The 25,501-nt window shown below is 44.2% G+C and overlaps 1 protein-coding gene across 1 annotated transcript in view; it reads left to right on the forward strand.

The window, feature by feature from the left end:
• Nucleotides 1–3,437: 3,437 nt before the first annotated feature.
• Nucleotides 3,438–25,501, forward strand: part of NSG2 (neuronal vesicle trafficking associated 2) — a 48,656-nt gene continuing 26,592 nt past the window's right edge. Inside the window, exons 1-2 of the mRNA XM_053376630.1 lie at nucleotides 3,438–3,689; nucleotides 4,475–4,625. Of these exons, the coding sequence (XP_053232605.1) occupies nucleotides 4,497–4,625 (129 nt within the window). The 5' untranslated portion in view covers nucleotides 3,438–3,689; nucleotides 4,475–4,496. The remainder of the gene's footprint in view (nucleotides 3,690–4,474; nucleotides 4,626–25,501) is intronic.

Below are 25,501 nucleotides of genomic sequence, written 5' to 3' on the forward strand. Positions count from 1 at the left end.
TTGGGTGTAGACAATATTGAATAAGATGGACCGACGGTTGGACTAGTACTAGTTGATACAGTGAATATAGGTCTGTGGGTAGACACTGTGTGCATGCCAAAGCCTGTGGTGAGTATAACCACCTAGCTTATGGCTTTGGTGACTACATGCATCTCCAGCCTGTTATGGAGAGTTACCTTCCGGTATCACATGCCTTTTTGAAGCAGTAGTGCTGGCATGGGAACTCATTATAGCCACAGCAAGACTGAGCCGTCTTGTAGAACAAGGATGTGGAATCACCAGCTTGTAGGCCAAAGTGTCCCTATCCTCATAGTCCTAGAATAGTGGTGTAGCAGAAAAAAATACTGTAGTCGTGAATGCAATAATTAGTAGTTCCAGAGAGGACAGGGAGCCGCAGAATTCTGTCAAGATGTAGCACAGCTGACCTGCTACTGATTTTGCGGGCATATGTACATGTGTAGCCATTGTAGATATACAATGTGCAATTTAAATAATGGTTTATTTTCTGTGATGTGCGCGATAAGGAAAAGAGTTATTTAGAGTCAAAGACGAGACTGAATATGCTTGCTTATTCATGTTTCAAACATGGCTGGGAAAGTTAAGGAAATATATGTGTCACCAGTGCTATTTGCTATTTGCAGACTTTAAAAAGCAGGCAGAAGAGATGACTTTGTTGGTTTTTTTGCCCATTTGCTTAGAAATATTAGAGATGCTGGAGATCCAAGGCTAAGGGCAGCTGAAATGGGTGGACCAGACCCTTAAGCATATGGGATCATCAGAAGTGATAGTGAAAATAGCAATTCTACTATGATTTGTTTAGCCTGATAAAAAAGCACTGTGAAACTCTTATTAAAAGACTAAAAACACAGGCATGTTTTTCTGTTAGCCGAATAAGTCTTGTCCCTGTGTGGGTAGATATGTCAGATTACATCTAATATGCGATAACATCTTCAAGTTTTGCTTTGATTTGTTGTTTCCAACTTGCTTTGCCTTCTGCTGCCTTAATAGTGTCTCCACTGAGATTTCATTCATTCTAAGTCTTTGGGCAGGGCTGACAGCTTTAAACACGAAGCATCCAGTTTATACCAACTCATTAGTGCTACGTCACATAAATGTGCAAATAATTGATTTGGCAAGTTTCAAAGAGAAGGGTTTTCAACCCTAAAATCAACCTTTAAAACTTCTAAAATTGCTATAGGGGTTTCTACAGCCTTAATAAGAAAAGCCCAAATTATTTCTTCTTCTTCTGGAATTGTCTTGTCTTCCACCACAGCTGAATTTATGGAAATTAGATGTTGCTACATGTGTGGCTCTGGCCTCCAAGTTATAATGCATTCTTTTTTTGTTATGTTTTTAACTCATGAGTTGCATTCAGGCATCATGCTGGATGGAATGGTGGTTTTGTCCTGCAATAAGTCAAGAGATGCTTCCTCTGATGTCCAACACATAATTAAATTCAATCTTGGTCTTATCTTTGCTCATTGTTACCTCTTACATGCTTTCAGATATCATGAAAATAAGAGAAAGAGCCAGGCTCATGTCCTTTTGTCACCTCTTGCTTTGCTCATTCCTTTCATTGCTCACCTCTTGCCTCTTAATTTCCAAATGTCCATAACAGGCAGGGAACCAAAGGTAGGACCACTGGGGAGTCATGTCTCTTCCAGTGTGTTTCTGGATGTGGGGTTCAGTCTGAAATATCTTGTACCTTCAGCATAATGTTGTTGTGGTTTAGTCGTTTAGTCGTGTCCAACTTTTCGTGACCCCATGGACCAGAGCACGCCAGGCACTCCTGTCTTCTGAAGTTATTTTCTATCAGTAGACATAAATCAGCTCACCTTAAGCGGTGTTTTCACCCCCTTTATTCCTCTCCAGGCACCTTAGACCTAGGGGCTGAATGTAACCCTCCAGGCATCTCTGTCTAACCCCTGTGGCTTGCACCTTACTCATTGGTCCTGCTCTGCACCCTCCCAAGTACTTTTACCCAGCTAGAATGTGTTTATACTATGAAAACACTGCTTGCTTGCTTGCTTGCCTGGATGGAGGTGTGTATGTTTGTGTTTCATGATCCTATGTAACAACCCAGTTTTCCCATCCAGTTTTCCCATCAAGTGTATGATCACCAGAGAGCCATTACGAATCCAAGCTTTGGATGATGTTACACTTGCCTGCCACATTCACACTTTGCATTGTTAGGTGTGCACTTTAATTAAAACACACACACTTAACCGTGCTATTAAAAATGTAATGTGCAACTGAAGAGGCTCTAAGTAGGGGATGGTAAACTATATTTTTTACAACAAGCTTTAATTGCCTTTTTTCCTTTATAACATACAAATGCAATTATGAAGCACGCACTGACAAAAATGTACATGCTGTTTTTGTTCTATCTTGCATCAAGAACATTCACTCATGGTACAAGTAGCACAGCAGAGGTACAAAGATGTTTGGTGTTTAATGTGAAAACAGCATCAGTTTTGTCAGCACTATGGAATTCTCTTTTATTTGAAATTACTTCCCACCAGAAGTGGCAAAGTGGATTGGCTCCTTTGCCACATTTTCCTCTCCAACAAAATGAATTTGGGAATCAACACAGGGGTCCAGACCAGTGGCTGAAAGTCACTGTACTAGTCACCATGTTGTTTAGTGATTAAACATAGCTGTACTTCGGGCTAGGCTGAAATGCCTGGTAGTAAGACAGATGAACAGCTGGCTAGAGCAATTAAAGTCTGAGCAGATATAGTCCTTGACATCTTCATGTCTGTGGTACTGGATATATTACTGACTTTTCCACTGGGAGGCTGAAAAGAAGCCCTTCTTCCTCATCTGATAGTCTGAGCACGTTCACTTGGAAGCAAGTCCCCTGAATTCATAGAATTAGAAGGAACTCCAAGGGTCATCAAGTCCAACCCCCTGCAATGCAGAAATATGAAAACCTGGTTTGAATCAACACGTACATTGTGCATTGTGTTGCAACTAGCCCCTTGTCCCCTTCCCGCCAGCATACTCTTTCGAAGGCTAAACGTATTTCTTCAGATTTACCCACTGGTTCCCAGTGGTTTTTGCTTTTTATATCTCGAGGTTTGCCTCTAGTTCGCCTATTGCTCATGATCAGCAAAATCACAAACCATCCCCCCTCTTCCCCGTTCCATTAATCCGCCAAGGACAATGCTCTCTTCCTGCCTAAGGTTCTTTGGCGACAAGGCTCGTCCTGCTAAAGCCACAGATATTGCACGTCGCCCTGTCTAACGCCGGAGCCGTCCCCGTTTGCAAATGACATCATACCAGGCAGACGACGATGCCCGCCCACTTGTTGGAGACGCGCATGCGATGCCGGGCCAGAAATCCAGCCGCGCGTTTCTCCGAGCTGCCTGTAGGCGTCGCGGTGGGTAAATGCCTCGCTTTCTGGGCGAGCTCTTGCGGCTCCGCTCTGCGAGCGGCAGGTGGCGCCAGATCCCGCCTAGAAGCCGCCGCCCCAGCTTGCGAGCGTTTGCGTTCCCGCAGGCTCGAGCTCCTTTCTCTTGCGCACTCGGTCCCAGCTTCGCCTTCAGTAGCATTTGCAAGCAGCCGGGCTGAGGAGCGAAGCGCTGTCCGTTCAGCACCACCTAGGCGAGAGCGCGGGGGGAGAGCAGAGCCAGCCCTTTTGCGCAATCCGGTCAGAACCTCCTTCTGAGAGCGCGGTGTGCCCTGCAGTAAGTAGCCAGCGCGGGAGACTGGCGGGCTCCGAGGTGGGTGGGCTGGGCTGGGCTGGGGGTCTTGCGTGGGCGTTTGGCTCGGTCCTTTCTGCTGGTGAAGCGCCCGTTCGCTTGTGTCTCTCCCGCCCAGCACTCCTGGCGCAGATTTATGTCCGGAGAAAACGAGGGCTTTCCGATTCCCTTCCTGTTAAAAATGCAGCCCCAGACACAAGCGTGTCCATCCTCGAACGGCAGGCTCAGAACAGGGGGGTGGCTAAAAGAATGATTCTGATTAAACACCACACCCCAAGGGGTTAATGCAGCAGTCGTGATTAAAACAACAAGGCACAGCGCAACACACACACACGCACACACGCACACACAAAAGCCCCAGGCCAGAACCACCCTTTCCTTGTGCAAGTCTCCTGGTTCCCTTGGATTTCTAACAAAGCAGCAAGGCGGGGTTCGCTCATCTGACATGATCGTGATTTATGGCTTTGCTTATTATGTTTGGATCTAAGCAAGGGGAGGCTTGATCTGGACTGTCTTGGAAGGTGGCTCAAGAAGCATGCTTGGGAATGATGTTCTGTTGTTTTAAATGGTGCCCAGAGATTGCTACCAAATGTGAGATGCTTCCCCCGCACCCACCAGTAACTTTCCCCAGCGATCTAGCAGAGACATTCAAATGGAAAGGAAGGGGTGATAGGCAAGGTTGATGGAAGCAAGGCAAAGCAACATCTCTCTTCCTTAATTTCCAGTTTTCTCCCTCCCTCTTAACACTAGTCGTCTCTATATGTTTTTAGGTCTGGAAAGTGAGGTCTAAGGATGGTGAAACTTGGGAGCAATTTGAATGACAAGAACAAGCAGCAGCCGTCCAATGAGGATGGCTTTCAGACGGTTCCATTGATAACACCCTTGGAAGTAAATCATTTGCAGTTCCCAGCTCCGGAAAAGGTAAATGGAACAGAACAGAACAAAACAGGAGCAGGCAACACTGTCTTCCCACTAGTTTGTTCTGTTGTGCCTTGGAAGCGTTTTGTTTTTTTTTAAAGCACAGCTATGATTCCAATTAAATGCTACCTTATAAAAAGGGATTGACTGTTTCCTGTGTGTTTGTGTGTGTGTGTGATAGAGATTTAAAGCCCAGCAGACACACCACCTAAACCTGGGAAATGGTTCGTGACTGAAGTCTTCAAAATGGCAGAGTCTGTTCAACAGATTATTCACTCAAATTTAGTGGGGGAAGAAATAAAGCTGCGTCTGATCCACTAAAATGATTTTATGAATCATTGTGTTCTGTGCCTGCTCTGAGATTGTGATGATTTGGGGTGTTTTATTTTACAATTCCCAGGAGTGTGGTTAATATCTGCAATCCATATTGGTTATTCAATATTACACTAACCTTCTATAGATGAGCAGGTAAAATAATGCAGAGGGTCATTCAGTGCCTTCATCTCCTCCCTCCCCCATAAATGGGCTTCTGGGAAGTGATCGCTTTTGTGAAACTCATAATCAAACCTCGTAGCTTTCGACTGGCATGCTGAAAAGTGGGCATCATTGATTAGCTGTGCATCGACCTGTTATCTTTATATAGCCTGTTTTGTATTCCATACACATGGTTAACTCCCAACTGTACTGTATTTGGAGAGATAATGCAATGCCATCAACACATCTCACCATAATACTATGTGCCCAGAGCATCTATGTAGCATTAATCCTTATTGGAAAAAGAGAGCCACTGCAGTGCTGCGTCTTTGTATTTTAATGAAGTATATACAATACAAAGAAGGTGTTGCCCTCATGCAGTAACGACAGAGTAAATACATTTGATTCTCAAATTGCACATGTCATAAATGTTCAGAAAACCATGTTGATATGGGTGATGTAATGCTAATATATCTGTTGGCAAATAGAAAAGGGGAAAGGTGCAAGCGACTGGGCTCAATTACTTCAGTAAAATCAGACTTGTGGCAAAAGACTGTAATATGCCTAGTGAATCATTATAACAATATAGAGGAACTCCACTGGGACTATATTATGGTAACTGAGGGAGGACTGAGTTTGGTATAAGCAAGGAGAGATGAAGACAAGCTGAGCACCCACAATTTTGGTTGCAAGAAGGTATAATCCAAACTGATTTCTCAGAAGCAAAGAACACACAGTTTGCAAGATGAGTGTTTGTGGTGTGGTGTTAAACTTCTGGAAGTAGGTCTGACATTGGGGTTTAGAACTGAATATTTCTTTTCTTTTCTCATATTTTTTTAAAAAATAAGGAAGAGGGTTGCTTCCTAAGTGCCAGTTTTTGGGAGTTGTTCTTTTCCTGTTGTCGCTGCAAAATAAGACTGCAATTCTTTCTCCGTCCTCTACCTCCCAAATCGTATAAACCAAGGCACACATTTTGCCAAGTAGATTAAACATTTCAACAAAAATAAAATAAAAATGTGGAAATGCAAATCTGCCCCTCCCCCCATTCTTTCCTTTTCCAAATGAAAACAGTTCCTCTGAATTCCACAGGAGTAGCCTAGTGACTGACACATCAGTTGTAGCATGTAGGCAAGAGCCTGTCTGCTTCATCAGGGGCATGAAGTGGACTGTCTCTGAAGAGGACCCTGTCCTCTTCAGATATATGATATGAATAAAACCCTTGCCTATGAAATCAATTTGCTGTAGTTTTGCATGAACCTAAATGGTTGGTTCACCAAAAAGCATGTTTTGCCTGGGGCTTCAAGGTCCAGTGAGTAGCATTAGCAAATCATTTTATCACCCTCATCACTCCATATCTCAAAATGGGAAGAGGAGGCAACTGCTGCTAGCCTGGCTCTTTTTAGGCAAAAGCTCTTGGACCAAGTGGATGAACCAGATCTCAGAACTGCAGCCTGTTGTAGGTTGTGCAGCCCCAAGATCTGGCAGGCACGCGCTTAAGCAGGTATACACAGGGGGACGGAAAGCTGCAAGGTCAGCATGGACGACAGCAGCTTAAGTAGAGTCTAGGGAGCTAGGCTAAAATAAGTTGTTGCACAAGCAATTGGTGGGTTCACACTGACCACCTTCATAATGCTGCAGCTCAGCTGTGTGATTGATGACAGTGTGAGTCGAGAGCTGAATCAGAGTCTTCATTTAACATTTGCTGCCTCATGGGCGGGTCAGATTAATTTGGCCTCCAGGGCGTGTAAGGCATAACATCCTGGTTGTTGCTGTTTTGGTGGTGATGCTTTTTGGAGGAGCGAGAGGGATCTCATGGTTTTGTGATGCAGAACCAGGAGGTTTGGGGTGGGGGATGCTGTTCGAGGGAGACACACACCACAGTGCAACTAAATCCTCATGGTCTGAGGACTCAGTATCTGTTGAGGAACCAGCAAGCTAAATAGTGTGGAAGGCTGTTTTGGAAACCCGACTAATGTCTCAGATAAAGCAATCGTTTTATCATTACTTTCCCAAACCCTTTTGTCTCATTCCAACAATTTCTTCCGGTCCTGAACGCATCAACTCATGTAAGGGCAGCTCACCTTCTATTCGATTGGCAAGGTGGACAGCAAAATAAGATCACACTTGAAGCTGGCCCACCTACTAGGATGGAAAGAGAACTTAAATTACCTTGGAGCTCCACATGCATCTTTGAGCACATGTGGAGCTTTTGACCGAGGACTGAATAATAATGAACAGTCATGATGATGATGCTAATAACAACCAGCATTACGTTGTTGTTATACTTTAAATTTTCATATCAAACAACTAAGAAGCTTTTAGTGAAAAAAACTTTCTCTCCTTTAGTGACAGCACAAGGCAAAACAAGGTGTTAGATGTGTCACATTTTATTATTTTAAACAAATTAGCAGGTGTTTCTGCTTGAAAATGCAAGAAAACCTCCCATTATGTGCAGCCAGGCCACTGAATTTTTTTATACTGAAAAAGAATACTGTTGTACTGAAGTACTGAAGAAGAATACTACTGAAAAATCATTTGAACAGTATGGATCCGTTGTCTGCTTCCCCACTCAATGTGACTTCTGAGAATAAATGTGCTATTCTCATGCAACCCTTCCATGGATGTGTAGTTAATAAGTAAATATTTCTTACAGCCAGTTGACAGAGGTTTCATATGTAGGAGCTATAAGTAAGAGGTCAGCTCTTAAAAATACTGAGTATTTCAAAGTAGGTTGTGGGATGCTCTGGCCCACACTATAACTTACTTAAAATGGATTAAATTGATCATAGGCACTTGAATGGTGAGTAGCCAAAGAATAGTAGCTGAATAAAATGATGATGGAATCACCACTGTACATTCTAATTGTTTCCTTTACTTTTGATAGATCTGAAATTGGTCAGTGCTGGAAACATGTTAGTAGGTGAGATAGACTTAGCTAAGTGTTAGTAGGTGAGATAGACTTAGCTCTTATCTATGGGAACTCTGGAGCTGATTGGAAGCACATTGGTTTGTTTTGTATTGAGTGTGGATTGGTATCAGTTGCCCAGAAGACAGATCCTTAAGAAGTTCCTATTAATTAAATGAGGCTTTGTTTGAGAAGAGGTTAAGTAAGGAAGGAATTTTTCCCCAACTAGAAAATCAGCATGTCCTCCAGCAACCTGTTGATGCCCATGAACTACAATGACCTTTCCAAATTCTCCATGCTATTTGTGTGTGGCAAAATTGTACGCATGTGGTTAGGGGCATATTTTCCTCAGAAAACTCTTACAAGAAATTTTGCTCAGGGGTAGTGCACATCTGCTTGGGATGCAAAAGCTTCCAAGTTCAGTGTGTGCCATCTCTCAGGACCAGTTATCCAGTGGTGGGGAAACCCTTCTCCCAAGACCCTGAGGAGCCATTCCTAGTCCCAGCAGGACCAGATGGGCTAATTCTTGGACCTGATCATAGTCTTATGTTCTTGCCTCTGTTCCTGTAACCACGTTCCTGTTCTGCAGAACTCATAATTCATCTATTTTCCAAAATCCATCCCTCTTGTTCTGACACATCATTCTGTACTTTTTAGATAACCTGGGTTTCAAGTACAGAATATGTTAAATAATAATAATAGCAAAGCAGAGATGTGTATGTTTGCTTAATTTCCACAAAGGATAGTATTGGATAGTATTTCCACAAAGGATAGTTTGTATTTTTGAAGGAGCTCTGTGTGCAAGCCAAGGTGGGGTGGGGCCTCTCTCACCAAGGCCTCCCTTTTCTAAGCTGTGTGCTGAGCGCTTCTTTCTCCTACGTGTGTCACTGAGCAGCTGCCTTCGGTGGACATTTTGTGAGCATTTGCACATGAAAATGTGAACAAAGATGTGGCAGCCACAGAAGGAGTAGAGAAGAGAAAATGTGTGCATGGATGTGAGAAAAGAAAAGGGGGTGGTGGTAAATGAGAGAAAGGCAGTGGTTTGTTTGGGTTGCAGGGTTTTTGCTTTTGTTTCCCCAGTGATAAGTGTTTTCTCTTTTCAATTTTCCCAAACAGCCTCCTTAAAATGGTACTTTAAGGTTTCAGTTCTATATCTGCTTTCCCGGGAGTAAGCACCTTTGAACTCAATGGGGTTTACTTCAGAGTAGACTTGTGCTCTTAGAATGTGCTGTTAAAGCACTTGTTGAGGTTTCATAATCTCGCTATCTATCCTGACGATGTGCTTTGTAAGCTTTTCTTTCTTAGAAACCCAGTGTTCTCCCAGGCTACTAGCCTATTGTAAATGTGTGCAATAAATTGGGTTGAGCATTATCCCCATGGCACTTCTGAATGTGGATTTTAGCTGATGAATCCATTTTTCATCTTGTCTTAATGGGGATTTTTACTGCATCCTTCTTTAGCTCTCCTAGTGAAATTGTGACAATCCAAAGGGCATTTAAACAACTTCAAGGATTTTGTTGCAGAGCCAGAGCCAGTTGATACCGTTTGTTAGAGGCTGTTACCTAGTGGGTTTGTTTATGGATTTTTCTGCTAGGCTTATTTATGGGTTAATGCAGGTGTGGGAAACCTCCAGTTGTGGGCCAAATTTGGCTTGACACAGTCCCCAGTTCAGATTGTGAGGCTGATTAATGCAAACCATGCCCACTTGCCCCATACCTGGTGTCATATATGATTGTCAGATGCAGGGCAGGTGGTAGAGACGCAGCTGATCTCAGCAGAAAGCAGGGTTGAAGTCACCACCCATAAGCATCTGGGTTATGAGTTCGAGCCTACTGGCTTGTCTGCATGACTGAGTTTCCTGCAGCTGATTCAACCAGAAAGCAGCTTTGCCAACCCTGTGGGAAGTACTAAGTATCAGTCTAGTGAAGGGTTTCCCAAATGGGTCTCCAGCTGTTTTTGGACTACAATTCCCATCATCCCTGACTACTGGGCTTGCTAGTTAGAGATGTTGGGAGTTGTAGTCCAAAAACAGCTGGAGACCCAAGTTTGGGAAACACCTGTCTGGTGGTTCAAGTGTTGGGACCTGGAAGACCAGTGTTAAAATCCCACCTCAATTGCGAAACTACCTGGGTGATCTTAGGACTGTCATCTCTTAGCCTAACCTGCCTCATGTGGCCATTGGCAGGATAAAGTGGGGGGGGGGGAGGGGCGGACTATGTATGCCACCCAAAACTCATTGGAGGAAAAGTTGGGATTGAAATGAAATAAATCATAGGGAAAGTCGCCAACAACTGAGTCCACCAGAGCTTTGTTTTTAATGGAGAATTAAAGAGAGCAGTGCTCCATGAATTTTGTGTTCCGGTTGTGTGTCCTTTGCTTTGGTGGCATTAAATGCCAATACATTGTGATGATAAATGACCATTTCCCAGCTGATTTGCAACATACACAGGCAGGCCTGTGCAAGCAGTTTTCTGACACTGGTGGGTCACATGTGGAGCATGGGTAAATGCATGACAGACTGGAGAACAGAACAAATGGGCCTGCCCTCAAAAGCTTCGTAGACCTACCAGTCTTCAGTTCCAGGTTTTGATGGATAGGCAATGTGCTCTTACTCATTGGGCCCCATTCCCCGAGTGTCCCCAGCTCCTTATCTTCACCCCTGCTGTTGCGGTGGCACCCATTCACTTGCCTCCCATGTGTGCAGCATGTGTGCTCAGATATTTCCATTCAACTGGAGTTGGTCTGAAGGAGAAGGTGCACAGTGTACTCAATGTGGCTCTGTGACTGATGGAATATGCAGCACATGACACCAGTTCCTTCTTGAATGTCCTAGGATACGAGGAATCTGCACTTTGACTTCAAAGTATTGCTTTTTATATCCCCTGTTTGTTTAAGATATAGGAGCATTATTATTATGTTTTATTCAAAAGGATAGTGCCAATCTGGTGGTGTTCTCTGCAGGTTCAAATGCACTACACCCCATATAGATTTTAGGTTTCATATTGTTTTCTGTCAGATTAGGAAGGCTCTCTGCACATGCCTGGAGGTGTTCAGCACTTCATTTCATTTTTAATAGAACCTGGGGCTGGATTCATCTAATGAGATCCACCAGCATAAATGTTCTGCTAGTGAACTAGGGCTTCTTCTCTTTGTCTCACATGCCCCCTGCCTCCCAATTGGCTTTGGGGTGTGTATCAAGGGAACCCTCAGAAGAGTGCATGGGAGGAGGAGAGGAGAGATAATTCCATCTGGGAAAATGAAATGCTTGCATTGATGGAACAATCTCCTTAGTGCTCTGCTGAATTCCTTCTGGTGTTCCTTCACAATGCACAATGGAGCAACATTCTGTTCATGGTCAGAGGAACTTTGCTCTCCTGGTGTGTGTGTGTGTGTGTGTGTGTGTGTGGTGTGTGTGTGTGTGTATATATATATATATATATATATATATATATGTATGTATATATATATACAGTGGTACCTTGGGTTACATACACTTCAGGTTACAGACGCTTCAGGTTACAGACTCCTCTAACCCAGAAATAGTACCTCGGGTTAAGAACTTTGCTTCAGGATGAGAACAGAAATTGTGCTCCGGCAGTGTGGCAGCAGGAGGCCCCATTAGCTAAAGTGGTGCTTCAGGTTAAGAACAGTTTCAGGTTAAAAACGGACCTCTGGAACGAATTAAGTACTCAACCCGAGGTACCACTATATATATATTGTTCCCTATGGGGGAAATACTTTGTTTGTGCCCAGAGGCATTCAGCTCGATATACTGAGTTGGCAAACCTATTCATAATAGCAGCCAGAGGCACATGCATACTTATTATGAGAAATAGATGTCTGCTTGGTTCCCTTGAAAGCAAGAAATTGCTTTCTCTGAGGGCCAGGTGAGATGTTAATTAGGTTGGATTCATTCCAACTAGAGAGGGCTCCATTCCATCCCCTGCCCCAACCCTAGCACATGCTCCCGATAGTGTGGGTACTTCAGGACTTCAGTTAATGGAAGAGTAGGCCTCAAAATGGCCAATAATGCCCATGCTAAAAAGTACACAGTGATGTAACTTGTGAAAAAAAGAAAAAGAAAACCGGTATCCTAGTTACATATCAATGTTGACTGCTTATACATGAGTTGCTACCCCTCAAAAAGAAACCTTGAATAACTTACTGAATGTGATAGCTCAATGTGTTGCAGTCGCCAGAAACCTGAACAAGCTGTTAGGAACAACTGGGGGGGGGGGGGGAAATGGCATTAAAATAATCAAAAGGTGCTTCTGCTATAAACTGCTAAGGTATCTTTAACATGAAGTAGGAATGGGGGACCCTGGTGTGCTACAGATACTGGACTACAACTCCCATCATCTCTGACCATTGGCCCTGCTGGCTATGGCTAATGGGAGTTGGAGTCCAACAACATCTGGAGGGACAGAGTTTCCTCATCCCTGACCTAGAGCCATCCAGTTTAAAGAGGAGATAATAAAAATGAGAAATACTGACATACTGGGGGATAAAAGTGAATAGAAACCAGCAGTTTCCTCTTTCACAATACAAGCGTTAGAGGGCCAGTGCTAATAACATACAACAAAAATACTCCCACACAGGTTAATAGCATGCATAGCATGTATAGCTCATTCGCCCAGGGTGCAGCCTATAGCAAACTGGAGCGGGGGGTGGTGGCGGAAATAAGTCTGAATAAATCCATAGGAAAGAGGAATAGTTAGCAGGGGTGGATATTCTTGTGCTTAAAGTATCTCTGCATGTTAGAAAATCCTATCAGAGTGTCCTCCTGTGGTTCCTCTATCCCTTCTTTCTTATGTCTGTCAGCACTTCCTGTCAGACTCTAACAGCCGATTGTGGGCGCAGGCAAAAACAGCTCGCTTGATGTTATAGTGATGGCAGGTGAATGACAAGTGGGTGGCCCTATGGTGTGTGGGGGAGACAAGGAACCTGCCCACTGGCCGTATCCAGTTCCCTGACACTGTGTTAGGGAATTGATGGACCAATAGGTGCTTCACCTGACTCTGCGGTGCTGCCTGTACATTGCTGTGCAGACAGAAAACGTTTTCTTTAAAAAATGGAGATCCTCCCCTCGGCAAACAAAGCATGGAGTCATGTTTCAGGATATGGACTGTGGATTTGAAAATTGAAGTACTGCGTGAGGCAATGCCTTTTCATACCAAGAACTTCAAACTAGAGGTGATGGGATTGTCTGTGGCCAGCTTTAGATATGCAGCAGAAGGACTTGGTAGGATGCTGAGATGACAGAGTGGACTGTACCACTTCTGGCTGCAAAAGGTAAAGGTAAAGGGACCCCTGACCATTAGGTCCAGTCGCGGACGACTCTGGGGTTGCAGCGCTCATCTCGCTTTATTGGCCGAGGGAGCCGGCGTACAGCTTCTGGGTCATGTGGCCAGCATGACTAAGCTGCTTCTGGCAAACTAGAGCAGCACACGGAAACACCGTTTACCTTCCCGCTAGAGCTGTACCTATTTATCTATTTGCACTTTGACGTGCTTTCGAACTGCTAGGTTGGCAGGAGCAGGGACTGAAGAACAGGAGCTCACCCTGTTGCGGGGATTCAAACCGCCGACCTTCTGATCGGCAAGTCCTATGCTCTGTGGTTTAACCCACAGCGCCACCTGTGTCCCTCTGGCTGCACCCATCCTCCTCCCTGAACATAGCATATCAGGGAGAAAGAGTCTAGCATAGCCACCTCCTTTCTGTGTGTATCTCCTTGAGGGATTCAAAGCCTTGATTTCAACTCCACTAGCCGTCTGAAAGGAATATGGTCCATCCTCCCAGGACTCCACCACCTCATCCTCTTGTGCATTTAGATCAGGTCTGAGACTCTCTAGGAATAGTAACAGAGCCATTTTGAAAACAACTCGCATGTTCTGTCACTCAGACCTACCTAAGGAAGTTGCCTTGTACGGAATCAGACTATTGGTCCATTCAGCTCAGTATTGTCTATACTGACAGGCAGGCTTTCAGACAATGACATCTCCCTGGCCTACCTGGAGATGCCAGAGACTGAGCTGGGGATCTTCTGCGTGCAAAGCAGGGGCCATGAAGCTATTTTTGTGGGTAGGACTGCTTTTGTATTAGTCTCCCTTCCCTTGAAGGACAAATGTCTTTCAGTAAAACCATAAGGGAATAATTCAGCATTCCACTAAGGAGATCTTCTGCCCGTGCAAGCATTTCAGCTTTCGGCTGTGCTGGAGGTTCTCCCAAACCCTCAGCGCCAATTCCAGGGGTGCAGGAGGGGTGCAGTGTAGGGAAGCCCCATTGTGCAGGTGGAGGTCCTGGTGCAGGGCTTTTGCTGATGGGGCTCATTAGGTGTGTCCCATCCTAAGGTTGGGTATGTTTAGCCTGTAAAAGAGGAGGCTGAGAGGAGATATGATAGCCATCTTCAAATAGCTCAAGGACCATCTCATGTAAGGTAGAGCAAACTTGTTTTCTCCTGCTCCAGAGGGTTGGACCCAAACCAATGACTTCAGGTTACAAGAAAGGAGATTCTGACTAAACATCAAGAGGAACCTTCTGACAGTAAGAGCTGTTTGACAGTGGAATGGACTCTCACAGGAGGTGGTGGAGTCTCCTTCCTTGGAGGTTTTTAAGCAGAGGTTGGATGGCCATCTGTCATGGATGCTTTAGTTGAGATTCCTGCATTGGAGGGGGTTGGACTAGATGACCCTTGGGTCCCTTCCAACTTCATGATTCTTTGCTTCTTCAACAAAAACCAGATGCAGCAAACGCATAGCATTCTACTTAATAGAGAGTTTACAGAGTTTAAAAAAGCAGCATGGAATTAGGTCCAAAGAAGACCACACTATCTGAAGTCACATATTAGGTCTCACTTCTATTTGCTGCAATACTAAGCTGCTTATAAGGAGTTTCTATATGTCCACGGGCTCTTTCTAGTGCTGCTGTAATATAATTCGTGTCCCATGCCCAAAGGGTTGGATTATTCTGAGGCTTCTGCAATTCACGATAATTCGGGGATGCGTGGCTTGCCCCATCCCCTGCAATGAGGCAAATCCTGCTAGACCTGAAGATGCAGTGTCTGGAAAATAATGAGTCGTCTTTTTCTGAAATAAGCCTCCTCCAGCAGTTAAGACTGCAGCTTCTGTAGGCACTAGCCAATTGCTGATATCGGTTGTAGTGTTGTGTGCAGTTCAGTCTCTGTCAATCCACTACTTTCATTTTAAACTGAATTTCTTGGTGTGTAGCTCAGTTGCACACTGCAGTCATGGGCCATGAGCAATGGATACATGAGTGTGTGCTTAACTTTCTCCTGTTGAAACTTTGCTGGATCATGCTTATAGTTAGGAAGACACTTCCCTGCAGTTTAAACCCATTGCATCTTGTCCCTGGCAACAGAGAGGACAAAATGATGCCTCCATCCTGCCAAGGAGATCCATGTGTGGTGCAAGCATCTGACTGACTGCCACATCTTGCATTATGATCTGTGGGTGTGAGAAAGCTGTGCATCATAATATACATCTGTTTGTGCATTGGGCATGCATTCTTACTCCCCACATGCCATAGCTTTCAATGGGATGTGCATTTTGAAACCATAGCCCCCCAGTACATATTCAGGTACAATTACTCATGTGTCAAAATACCCTTTTACCTCATGGTTAGATCAAAGTTCTTTATTCTATGAGCTTTTCAGTATTCACGGATTGTCGATGCTTGACTTAAGAGATAGCAAACATGTAGCATCATGAAATGGTATTACTTCCCCTATCTCGGAGGGGATGCATTTCTGATAATGTGTTCTGATAACAGTATTTTTCTTACTGGCAGCAACAGTTAAGTTTTTTGTCCAATAGAATCCTCAATCCTCCCCCTCAAAAAATAACACGAAAAGCTATTTTGTTGTGTTATCCCTTCGGTTTGTGGTGGAAAGCTTAATTCACCCTTACCCATCCACACCGGTTCTCTCACAGTCTGTGTTTGCATTTGTTTTTGCTGATTTCTATATATTGGTTGGAGCCAAAGTTTCCAGTTTGCCTTCATAGAATTGTAGAGTTGGAAGGGACCCTGAGGGTCATCCAGTCCAGCCCCCTGCAATGCAGGAATCTCGACTGAAGCATCCATGGCAGAGGGCCATCCAGCCTCTGCTTAAAAACCTCCAAGGAAGGAGAGTCCACAACCTCCCAAGGGAGACCGTTCCACTGTTGTTCAAAACGTCAGTCCATCTTCCCATCACCAGTCCTGATGGGTTTACTTTCTGTGGTTTTAAAAAACATATGTGGTTCATAAAGATGAGCTGTGCAACTAAATAGGTTGCCTTTTAAATTTACATATAATGACAGCTGTTTCTGGTCATTGACCGTATTAAAGATATTTGATTTGATTTGACAGCTGTTCTTGGGAAGAGTTGTAGCTCGGTGGTAGAGCACTTGCCTTGGCAGGCAGAAGGTCCTTGGTTCAATCCTCAGCATCTTTGGGTAGGGCTGAGGAAAAGCCTTTTCTGAAACTCCAGAGAGCTGCTGCCAGCCAACTGTTCAGATCTGGGTGGACCAACAGACCGAGTCACTAGAACGCTGCTTCCTATATAAGCTGAGTATGTACATGAATCCATGAGGGCATGTTGGTCAGGGGATGTTTGTGCTGTGTGCCTCAATAAATCTGGCTTTGACTCAGATGGAGGATTGATTCATGGACTCACTTTTCTCCCATCATAAGGCTTTTTTTTTTTGTAACCACCCCTTCATGAGTTCCATGTGGGACTGGGCGTTGTGAAGAGTTCAGCATACACTCAGTTTTTCCAGACATCATGCATTATCAGAGGGATAAGAAACTCCCGTTGCTTCCTGCTGCCGAGGAAATGCATTAATAAAAGGGCTTTGAATTATTTTATTTTTGGGGGTGGGTAAGTGAATTACTTCAGTATGAGAAATGGAAGGGATGAAAGCTAGGGAGTGGCAGCTTCTCTGCAGAGATTTATAAAGTAGTGTCATCTAGATATTCTAGATGTCAGCATAGCACCAAGCGTTGATGGGCTCTTCATAACATGGAAATGTCCACTGTCTCTGCCTAGTAAGCACATCTGCATTGGATGGAGAAGACTGAAGGAGAGATCAAGGTCAGGGAGCATCACATGGCAAAGAGAAGGCAGGCAAGATGAGGCTAGGATAATCCAGGCAGGGATTTGTTAGAGAAGCGGGTTTCTAGAGAAGTAACATGGAGGAGAAAAAGGAGAGTGAGCAAAAGAGATCAAGCCTGATGGAGAGAGAAGAAGAGGCTGTTCTAGGCAGAGGAAGTGCAGCTTGGCAGATGGCATGGAGACTCAGGGGATCAGAGAAATGACACTGAGAGCAGAGGGGTGACTGAGAAAGGCAGGGCCACCCCAATATATTTTGTTGCCTGAAGTGCAAAACCCCCCACTTCCTCTAGACATTTGATACCTAGTGCCCAATGTCAGCCAAGATATTCTGGCATCCAACAAGTATCATTCATACTTCCAGACAATAAAAATAAAATAGCAACAACATTATTTGCTGTTCTTTCATGACACCCCAGATTGGTTGTTTGAGATGCCTGTCTCACTCTGTCTAATGATAGGGCTGGCCTGAGAGAAGGGGTGTAAAAAGAAGTGGGAAAAGGGATGCAGAGCTGACCCACAATGCTGATTCAGACTGCAGATAGTCTACTACTATAAATTTGAATGCTTTCTTCTTACAAAAACATACTGCCTGTAAAAAGCTCACATGCCAAGGGTCAAGTCTTTCTACAGGCAAGAACAGCTTGATGTAGGAAAGCATTTCAAACACTCTGTGTGAAGTGATGTAGACTCCGGAGGGGCAGTACTGTGTGACACTCTTGAATGTATAGTTCAGCCCATAGCAAGGGCTTGAGAAGGGGAATGCTATAGGACTGACTCAAACTTTCATGTCAAGAGTTACAAAAAGATAGTGAAAAGACTTAAGGAGCTGAATGACATGGTCATAGTAACTGGAGAAAAAAAGCCTAATAGTGACTTTCTGAACCAAACTGGAGTAGAGATATTTGGCAGGAGGGAAGGACAGTTAGGAAGATACCCTAGGAGGTTTGGTAGGCAACCACAGCTTGGACACAGGCTTTATTGGCCAACAGTAAAAGAGAAGTGTAGCTATTGGAGATGCTTGAAACTACAAATTTGGTGACTGAATGGACATGGGAGAAGGAAGGTGGGAGGTCATTCATTGATGAATCTCAGGTTGTTTGACTCAAATGGTAGATAGATGACTGTCTTATTCATAGAGAAGGGTTGAGGAAAACCATAAGTCCTGTTTTGACCTTCAACTGGTGACATTGATGGAATATCTAAAAAGAAATCTCTAGAAATTTCTTTGCATACCATGTGAAATATTCTCAGAACTTCCAAATGTTACTCAGAATCAGGGATCCACATTTCCTGCTCCTTGAGCTTTTGGTGCAGTATGTCACGTGGGACCTCATGCGTCTCCCATGTGGTATGAGTTGCACTTACATCGGATAGGAGATGCAGGAGTTTCACCTTCAGATGTCACACTAGGAACATATGAAGAGGAAGACTGAGACATTTGAGAACACAAGGAGAAGCCACTCAGTTTGGCTAGAGGAAAGTCACTGGAAACAAGAAGCAAGTGAGAATGGCAAAAACTAGACAGAAGAGGGTCAAGGTACGCGTTGGAAGATGATATATGATGGCCATGGTTGTGGATAGGATGTATGAAGGATTTAAAGGTGAAATGAAAGATGACATTGGTTTGTTTGTGTACTTCTTCTCAGCCCAAAGTGGTAAAGATGGGGACAGCATGGCAGCAGCAGAGAGAGTCTGCTGTTTCTTTATTCCATATGGAGGAAGACAGAAGCATGTTTGAAAGCAGAGAGGAAGGAGCCAGCAAGCATGAGGAGAGTAAAGATGAGGGTGAGATGGGGGTGGGGTGGAGATGGAGGCAAAGAGAAAGGACATTGCATTTTAATACAGCATTTTACTATTTTATGCTTCCCAGAGAACAATGCCGTTGGATGGCTTATATAAATGCCACAAATGAATAAATAATAAATGCAAGCTTCAGGGCGAAACTTAACTATGTATCTAAAAGACGGGTGCAATCCTGTACATGCTTTCTCAGAATTAATTCCCCCTGTGCTCAGCAGAGCTTTTCTTCAGGGAAGTTTGTGTGTAGGATTGCAACCTTGAGGGAAAAAGTATGTAGGCTGTCTCTTGACATCCTTCTGTGGGATTCTGAAGGTGAAATTCAGGTGACCTCTCCCTCACTACCCCCAAGCTGGGCACATTAAAACCTAGAGTCCAGTTTGGCCACAATGACAGTCCTTGCCACAGAGATTGCAGCTGGAGAACAACAGAAACGTGCAGCCCTTTGCGAAAGCAACCTGAGCTTTGAATATAGAGTTAGATGAGTCAGAATTCACCATCAAAAAGTATGAAAACCCTTAGTTTGCTTTTCTTGTTCCTGCTCGGGGAATGCCCTGACCGTGAGCTTTGGAAGAGTGCACAGGCCAATCCTGAACCTGGAAGCAATCAATCTCCTTGGCAGGAACAATGTGCTTTATTTATCAGTCTTGCCAATCCCCGGGACTCCTGCAGCGAGCGAGACTTTCTATTATTAATAATCCCGAGGAGCAGTATTTTAAAATTTCATGATCTGCACTTTTTTTGCACCACCTGACCTACAACATATTATATACTCCTTGGCGGCAAAGCAAGAATTACATCAGGCCTACATATCCTTTCCTGAAATGAATAATTTAGGAGCATTCACGATGCCCAGCTCTGTTAAATGTTATTGCTCTATGCTGGGCAAAGAAGGAAAGGACAAGTTTTAAGTGCAAGCATAAATGATCCTGGATTTCCTCAAGTGATGGAAGGATTCTGAATAATTGCAAATCAGAGTGCTGGGTCTTCTTATTCTTCAACATGGAAAGCAAGCTATTGTAATCCTTTTTAAAGGTCTCCTATCTTCTTTCACTCGTTTGGGTTTCCACCAAAGGGCTATCAAAGGAGCGTCCTTGTTTTGACCTAGTTCATTGGTCCATTAGTACTGTTGCTTTTTAATTGGGAGCCTTCTCCAAGGCCTCAGAGCTCTTTCCCAGCCCTGCTAGCTGAGAGCTTTCAAGTGGAGAATACGGGAAAGCCATTTCCCTTCCCCGGGGAAATGGAGTTGCGGGCTGGACATGATCCTGCCCCATGTGCGGGGGTGTGGCTAGCCCCTGCATCATAGGGAGTCCCCCCCTCCATGACGCATCCTAGGCCAACCAATCTGGTTGGCCAGGGAGTGTGGTGTGCAGCATTTAAAGCAGCCTGTGGGTGGGAACTCGCTCCCTTTTTTTGGTTCGAGTTGGTTTCCATCGACGGGGCTCCCCCTACTTGTGGTTAACCCTTCTGAGACTTCCTGCAGGCGGGCAGGAGTCAGATATAGTCTGTTCCAATGCCTAAGCCAATACCACTCACTTTCTGTACCCAATAAAGTTGTGGCCCTTTTTAGCCCACTAACCTAAAATATTGGTGTCAAGTGTCTTTATTCCAACATAGGGGGAGGGTTCGGGGCCTTGCCATGCAACTGAGCTCATTCCTACAAAGCTGGTGATCTGCTGCTAGTCGTGGGGCAAACTGCCCCCCCCCCAGTCAGAACTGAGCTCAGAAAACTCAAATATCTCCCCTCCACAAAGCTGGAAAATAGCATATTTTATTCTGAGCCCAAATCTGAGCCAAACACTCTTAACCACCCCCTGCTCCAGACTGCTGTTCTATTGTGGGTGTACGAAGTAATACATTGTGGTCCTAGTCACAGTGCCCCCCCTACTTCTATGTGAGGTGTGGAAACCATGTGCTGCCAGCCTTTTAAGCCTTGCTGCCAGACTGGGCAGGGCAACAGCCGATGCTTGGCCAGCCAGCAAGGCACCACCCTCCACTGGGGCTTCCTTTTGGCCAATTCACATTTGCCCTCTTTGGTCAGAAGACTGCTCCTTGCTACCACCGGCCAAGGGAAATTCCCCAACAGTGGCTGGCAAGTGAGCAAGCTCTAGTTGCCGGGGTCGAAGGCAGAGCACGAGGAGGCCGCAACTGTTGCTCCCCGTAGATATGTTGAGCGGCCATTGTTGATGCATTAATAGTTCATTTGAAGTGGATTTATACTGGATTGTCCAGATGTCACCCCACTTATCAGTTGTTCTGCGATGCTCCCCCAGTGTTCCCGCATTATTGTAACAACACTTTAACTTTGCCTACTTCATTGTCTGTGTTCCCTCCCTGCAACTCCCCCACTTTAATCCACTATACTGCCATTTGTGTACTTTTTATGCTTTTATGGCCAGGCTGTGGTTGTCTGTGCTAAAGCATTGCTCATTTCCACAAAAATATTCCCCTCTCCAGGGATGCCAGTATCTGGCATCATCAGGAAGCATGTTGGAATGGGTTAGAAGCAGATACATTCTGGCACCTTGCAGAGATGCTCTTATGCTATGGTGCAGTAAAAGTGGGACTCTAAAGAGAGCTGGAACAGTTGTAGCATAAACAGTTATGGGATTTTAGCAGGAAACCAAGGGGCACACCTCAACGGAAGCTGAAGCCATATAACCACCCTGAAGTTTTTGCAGGTACAAATGGCATTGGAAGTGCAATTGCATACAGCCACCCTGATAGCATCATGAGCACAAATGATAATGCACAATAAAAAGAATATCTGGAGGGGCCCTTAATGTAATCAAAAACACAAAGGAGCAATCCTTGCATGGTGGAACGTTCTTAGAGCACCATGTTGCGTACAATCCATAGTTCTGAGACCATGAAGTAGGTATAATTTAGCAAGTTGTGGAAAGGAGAAAGGAGAGGTTGCCTGTGAAGGATCCAGGGTGGAGTGAGACTTGCCAGCCCCTCTGGGATTGTTGGTGGGAAGGGCAGAGGAGTGCAGCTTCAGAATGAGATTGAAGTACATGCCTTTGGACCTCATCACCATCAGCTAGTTAGCAGGGGCTCAGGTGTTAGTGGAGACTGACCTGCAGGTAGGACACAAACTAGCTCTGAGGGAATCCTGCAAAGTATATGGGAGACATGCAAGAATGTGGGACTCCTTTTTGAACATCACACAGTACTGAGGCCTTTAACTGAGTCAACAGGAAAGTAAGATCTAGAGTTGGAGTCAAGTGATGTGAACGTGCCATTTAAGCCTCATTAACGACCATGATTTTGGAATGGCACTAGTCTGGCTCAGTGAGTATTGAAATCAGGCTGAGTTGCAGATCTCTTGGTGACTATAGGCAAGTCACTATCTCAGTCTCCATTCCTTGATATGAAGTATTCCTGTCTCATTCTGCGAGTCATATTAGTCACCGTAGAACCTTCTTGGAGAGGTTATAGCAGAAGTCCTTAATGTTCTTACCTTCAAAGAGGAGCAGAAAGCCTCTTAGGTAATAGTCCTTAATTTAGCCTGGTCTGCTTTTAAATCTAGGTCAACCCAAGTTTATTTTTGTGAATGGCATGTTCTTGTTCTTTTTACCTACCCAATGGTTCTGTAAAGGGGGGGTTTAGCAAACATTCCACGTGTTACTCAGCAGCAGGGACCCACACCTGTTCTTGAGCATCTGGTGCAATGTGTCTTGTGGGATCTCCTGCCTAGCATCAGATGTCACACTAGGAGCGTACGAAGAGGAAGCCCAGAACATTTGTCCTATCCTGATCCTGTTTCTTTTGTAACACCCATGACTTCTCCTCCTGTGAGCTGGAGCACTCTGTAGCCTAAGTTCATAATAAAACACTTCCATCATAGGTGAGGTTCTCTCCTTCAAGTCTCATGCTGAAACAATCCCTTATGTTTTGTGGCTCCTTGTGTGCACGTTAGCTTTATTTTCTACCCGCCTATTCATAACTTCATTTTTACTAGGTTCTTTCAGAGAGCATTTTAAGTTCTACCCTTCTGCTTCAAGGGTATTGGGCAGGTGTTAATTGTTTTGCCTTGTTTGAATAGCCTGGGCAGTATCTAAAGGAAATCAGTAGAGCGAGCACATACACCATTATCGTCTAACCGTTGGGCTCCGTCTCTGGAGGGGCACTGTTGTGAGATTGGAAGAATATAGGGGCTTAGGAAGCTGCCTTACAATGAGCCAGACCCCAGCTCCATCTACTGCAGAGTTGCCTATTTTTATTTATTTCATAAATGTATATACCGCTTGATCGTAGTTTACAAAAGCGGCTTACAAAAAGAATAAAACAATAAAATTATTGGTGAAAACAACTACTCAAAACATTCAAATAATAATTACAAGAAAGCTAAAAACAGATTAAAACACATGGAGCACATGTCCACACCGACTAGCAGTGGCTCTCCAAGGTTTCAGGCAGCCAGACCTGGAGATGCTGGGGACTAAACTGGGTCCCTCCTGCAGGCAAAGCAGATGCTTTAACGCTGAGCCTTTCCCTAGGGAGGAGAAATGGAAGTATTGCCTGCTGGATCAAGTTTGGGAAGTGGGAAGACAAAATGGTGGGTGGATGAACGGAATGGGACATAAGAGGATCTCCAGGTTGCAATTTGGCGTGCTCATGCTGGTTACAGATGAGCTACTGAATGTCAGGAACGGAGCCATTGGAATCCATCAGGCATCATCAAGTGTCATATTAGCACCTCTCCTGCCCCCAGGACTAACGGTGGGATGATGAACAGTTTGAATGAAGGGGGGGGGGGGATACAACACTCTGAGATTTATTACATTTGGTTTCCTTAAAGGGAATTCTTCTGGAATGATTAATTAAGTTCCGAGTGAAAGATCTGAAAATAATTTGATTCTGCAAATGTATGTGTGTACATGATATACGGGCTTTGAGAAATCAGGTCTAATAAGAGAGAACGGTCGCCACATTTATTTATTTAACTTAAAACTGTGCTAGCCCATTTTCTATAAAAATATTCACAGTGTGTCTTTCAAAAGCAGTACATTAACATGGTATGATACAAACAGCAGACATAAAAAATAAACTACGGTGAATAAAACTCATTAAGATCTTAAAAAGCAGAGGAGCAGAAAGCAGTAAAATCTATAGGAGCGGCAATAAAATAATTTGTAAAAAAACAATGAGCCTGCTAAGAGCCTTGGAGAACAAAGAGGTTTTTATGGAGGCAACGAGCTAAAAGTATCGGGGCTTCCACAATTGGTTGGGGGAATGGTATTCTGTAGGCAAGGTGCCACCACAGAGAAGCCCCTCTTCCCAGTTTCCACATGGTGCAAGTGCCATGAGGAGGACTTCTGAAGCAAATCTTAGGTATCAGACAGGTTCTTATTAAAGGTGGTGTTTTAGATGCCCTGCTCATAAATCATTTAGGGCTTAAAGGTAAAAACTAATTCTTCTTCTTCTTCAATGATCGTTTGATAGTGGTAACAGCATACTATTAAATGTTCTTACATGATCTTTCATTACTGATGAATATGAGGTTCATGAAACTAGTTTTGGAAGATTCGAAAGACTGATGATAGCTCATAATCCCTCAAGAACAGAATTCCGCTGGCAGCATTTATTCCCCGTCACGAGAACACCTTTAAGATCAGGTACAACTCCATGCATGTGCTTCTGGTTTATATTGCTTCCCCACCCCCCAGAGGAGTGTATACTTGAGGAAGGCTCCAAACTGTTTGCATGTTGTAGGAAAATTAACTGTGTGAGATGGACCGCCATGTCTGTTCATTGATGGGAATTTGGTTATAGGTAAGCTGGCAGCTGTTGGAAGTTGAATGTATATAAACCTGCTCACAACAGAAAGCATTGTGGGTTATAATGGTAGCAAGGATGGCATGCTAAATACCAATGTACAATACTATATAGAGAAATTTTAATGGAGACCAAATGTAACTGAATGGAAGGAAAGTTCAATAATTAAATCCTTTATAGGCACTTTAATTATAAGGATTATATGAGCATGCAGCACACCTACAGGTCCAGGGTGAGGCAAGTTCCTTGTGCTCTCATGTAAATTAAAGTGAATCTGGGTTGTGGAATGGATCTGGCTGGCAGGCGGGATCCTAAGCGACCCTTTTGACTGGTGGGCAGGGCATCTGACATTACAGTATAGTGGTTATCAGTCATCTGGTGTCCGATGACACACTATCAGAAGACCCTTTTCAACACTAGTTTGAATTCAGAAAAAGATGCTGATTTTTCAATTTGATAAAAATGTGACTTCTTGATGCAAAGGAAGTATTAATCTCCATAGCTACTTCTTGACATTTCTCACACTTAACATAATATATGATGTCAGCCTGGTAGGCCAAATGACCCACGAGCTGGAGGTCCACACCAGTGTGCTCAATGGTAGAAAGTGTGCAAATGGTAATGAAACATTTGGGGAGGGGTGTCAAGGCATAACTCCTCCTTATGAATGCATTTGATGAAGCAGACTCTTTGCCACACACATTTATGCAGTTCAGTTTCTGCTGTAATTAGGCAGTTTCTTCATGCAGGAAATTGAAGCATTAATTAAAGGCCCTGAGTTCAACGACAGTCTATAAAACAAAAGTTCAT

Source organism: Podarcis raffonei, chromosome 2 (genome assembly GCF_027172205.1).
Source record: "Podarcis raffonei isolate rPodRaf1 chromosome 2, rPodRaf1.pri, whole genome shotgun sequence".
NCBI lineage: Eukaryota > Metazoa > Chordata > Lepidosauria > Squamata > Lacertidae > Podarcis > Podarcis raffonei.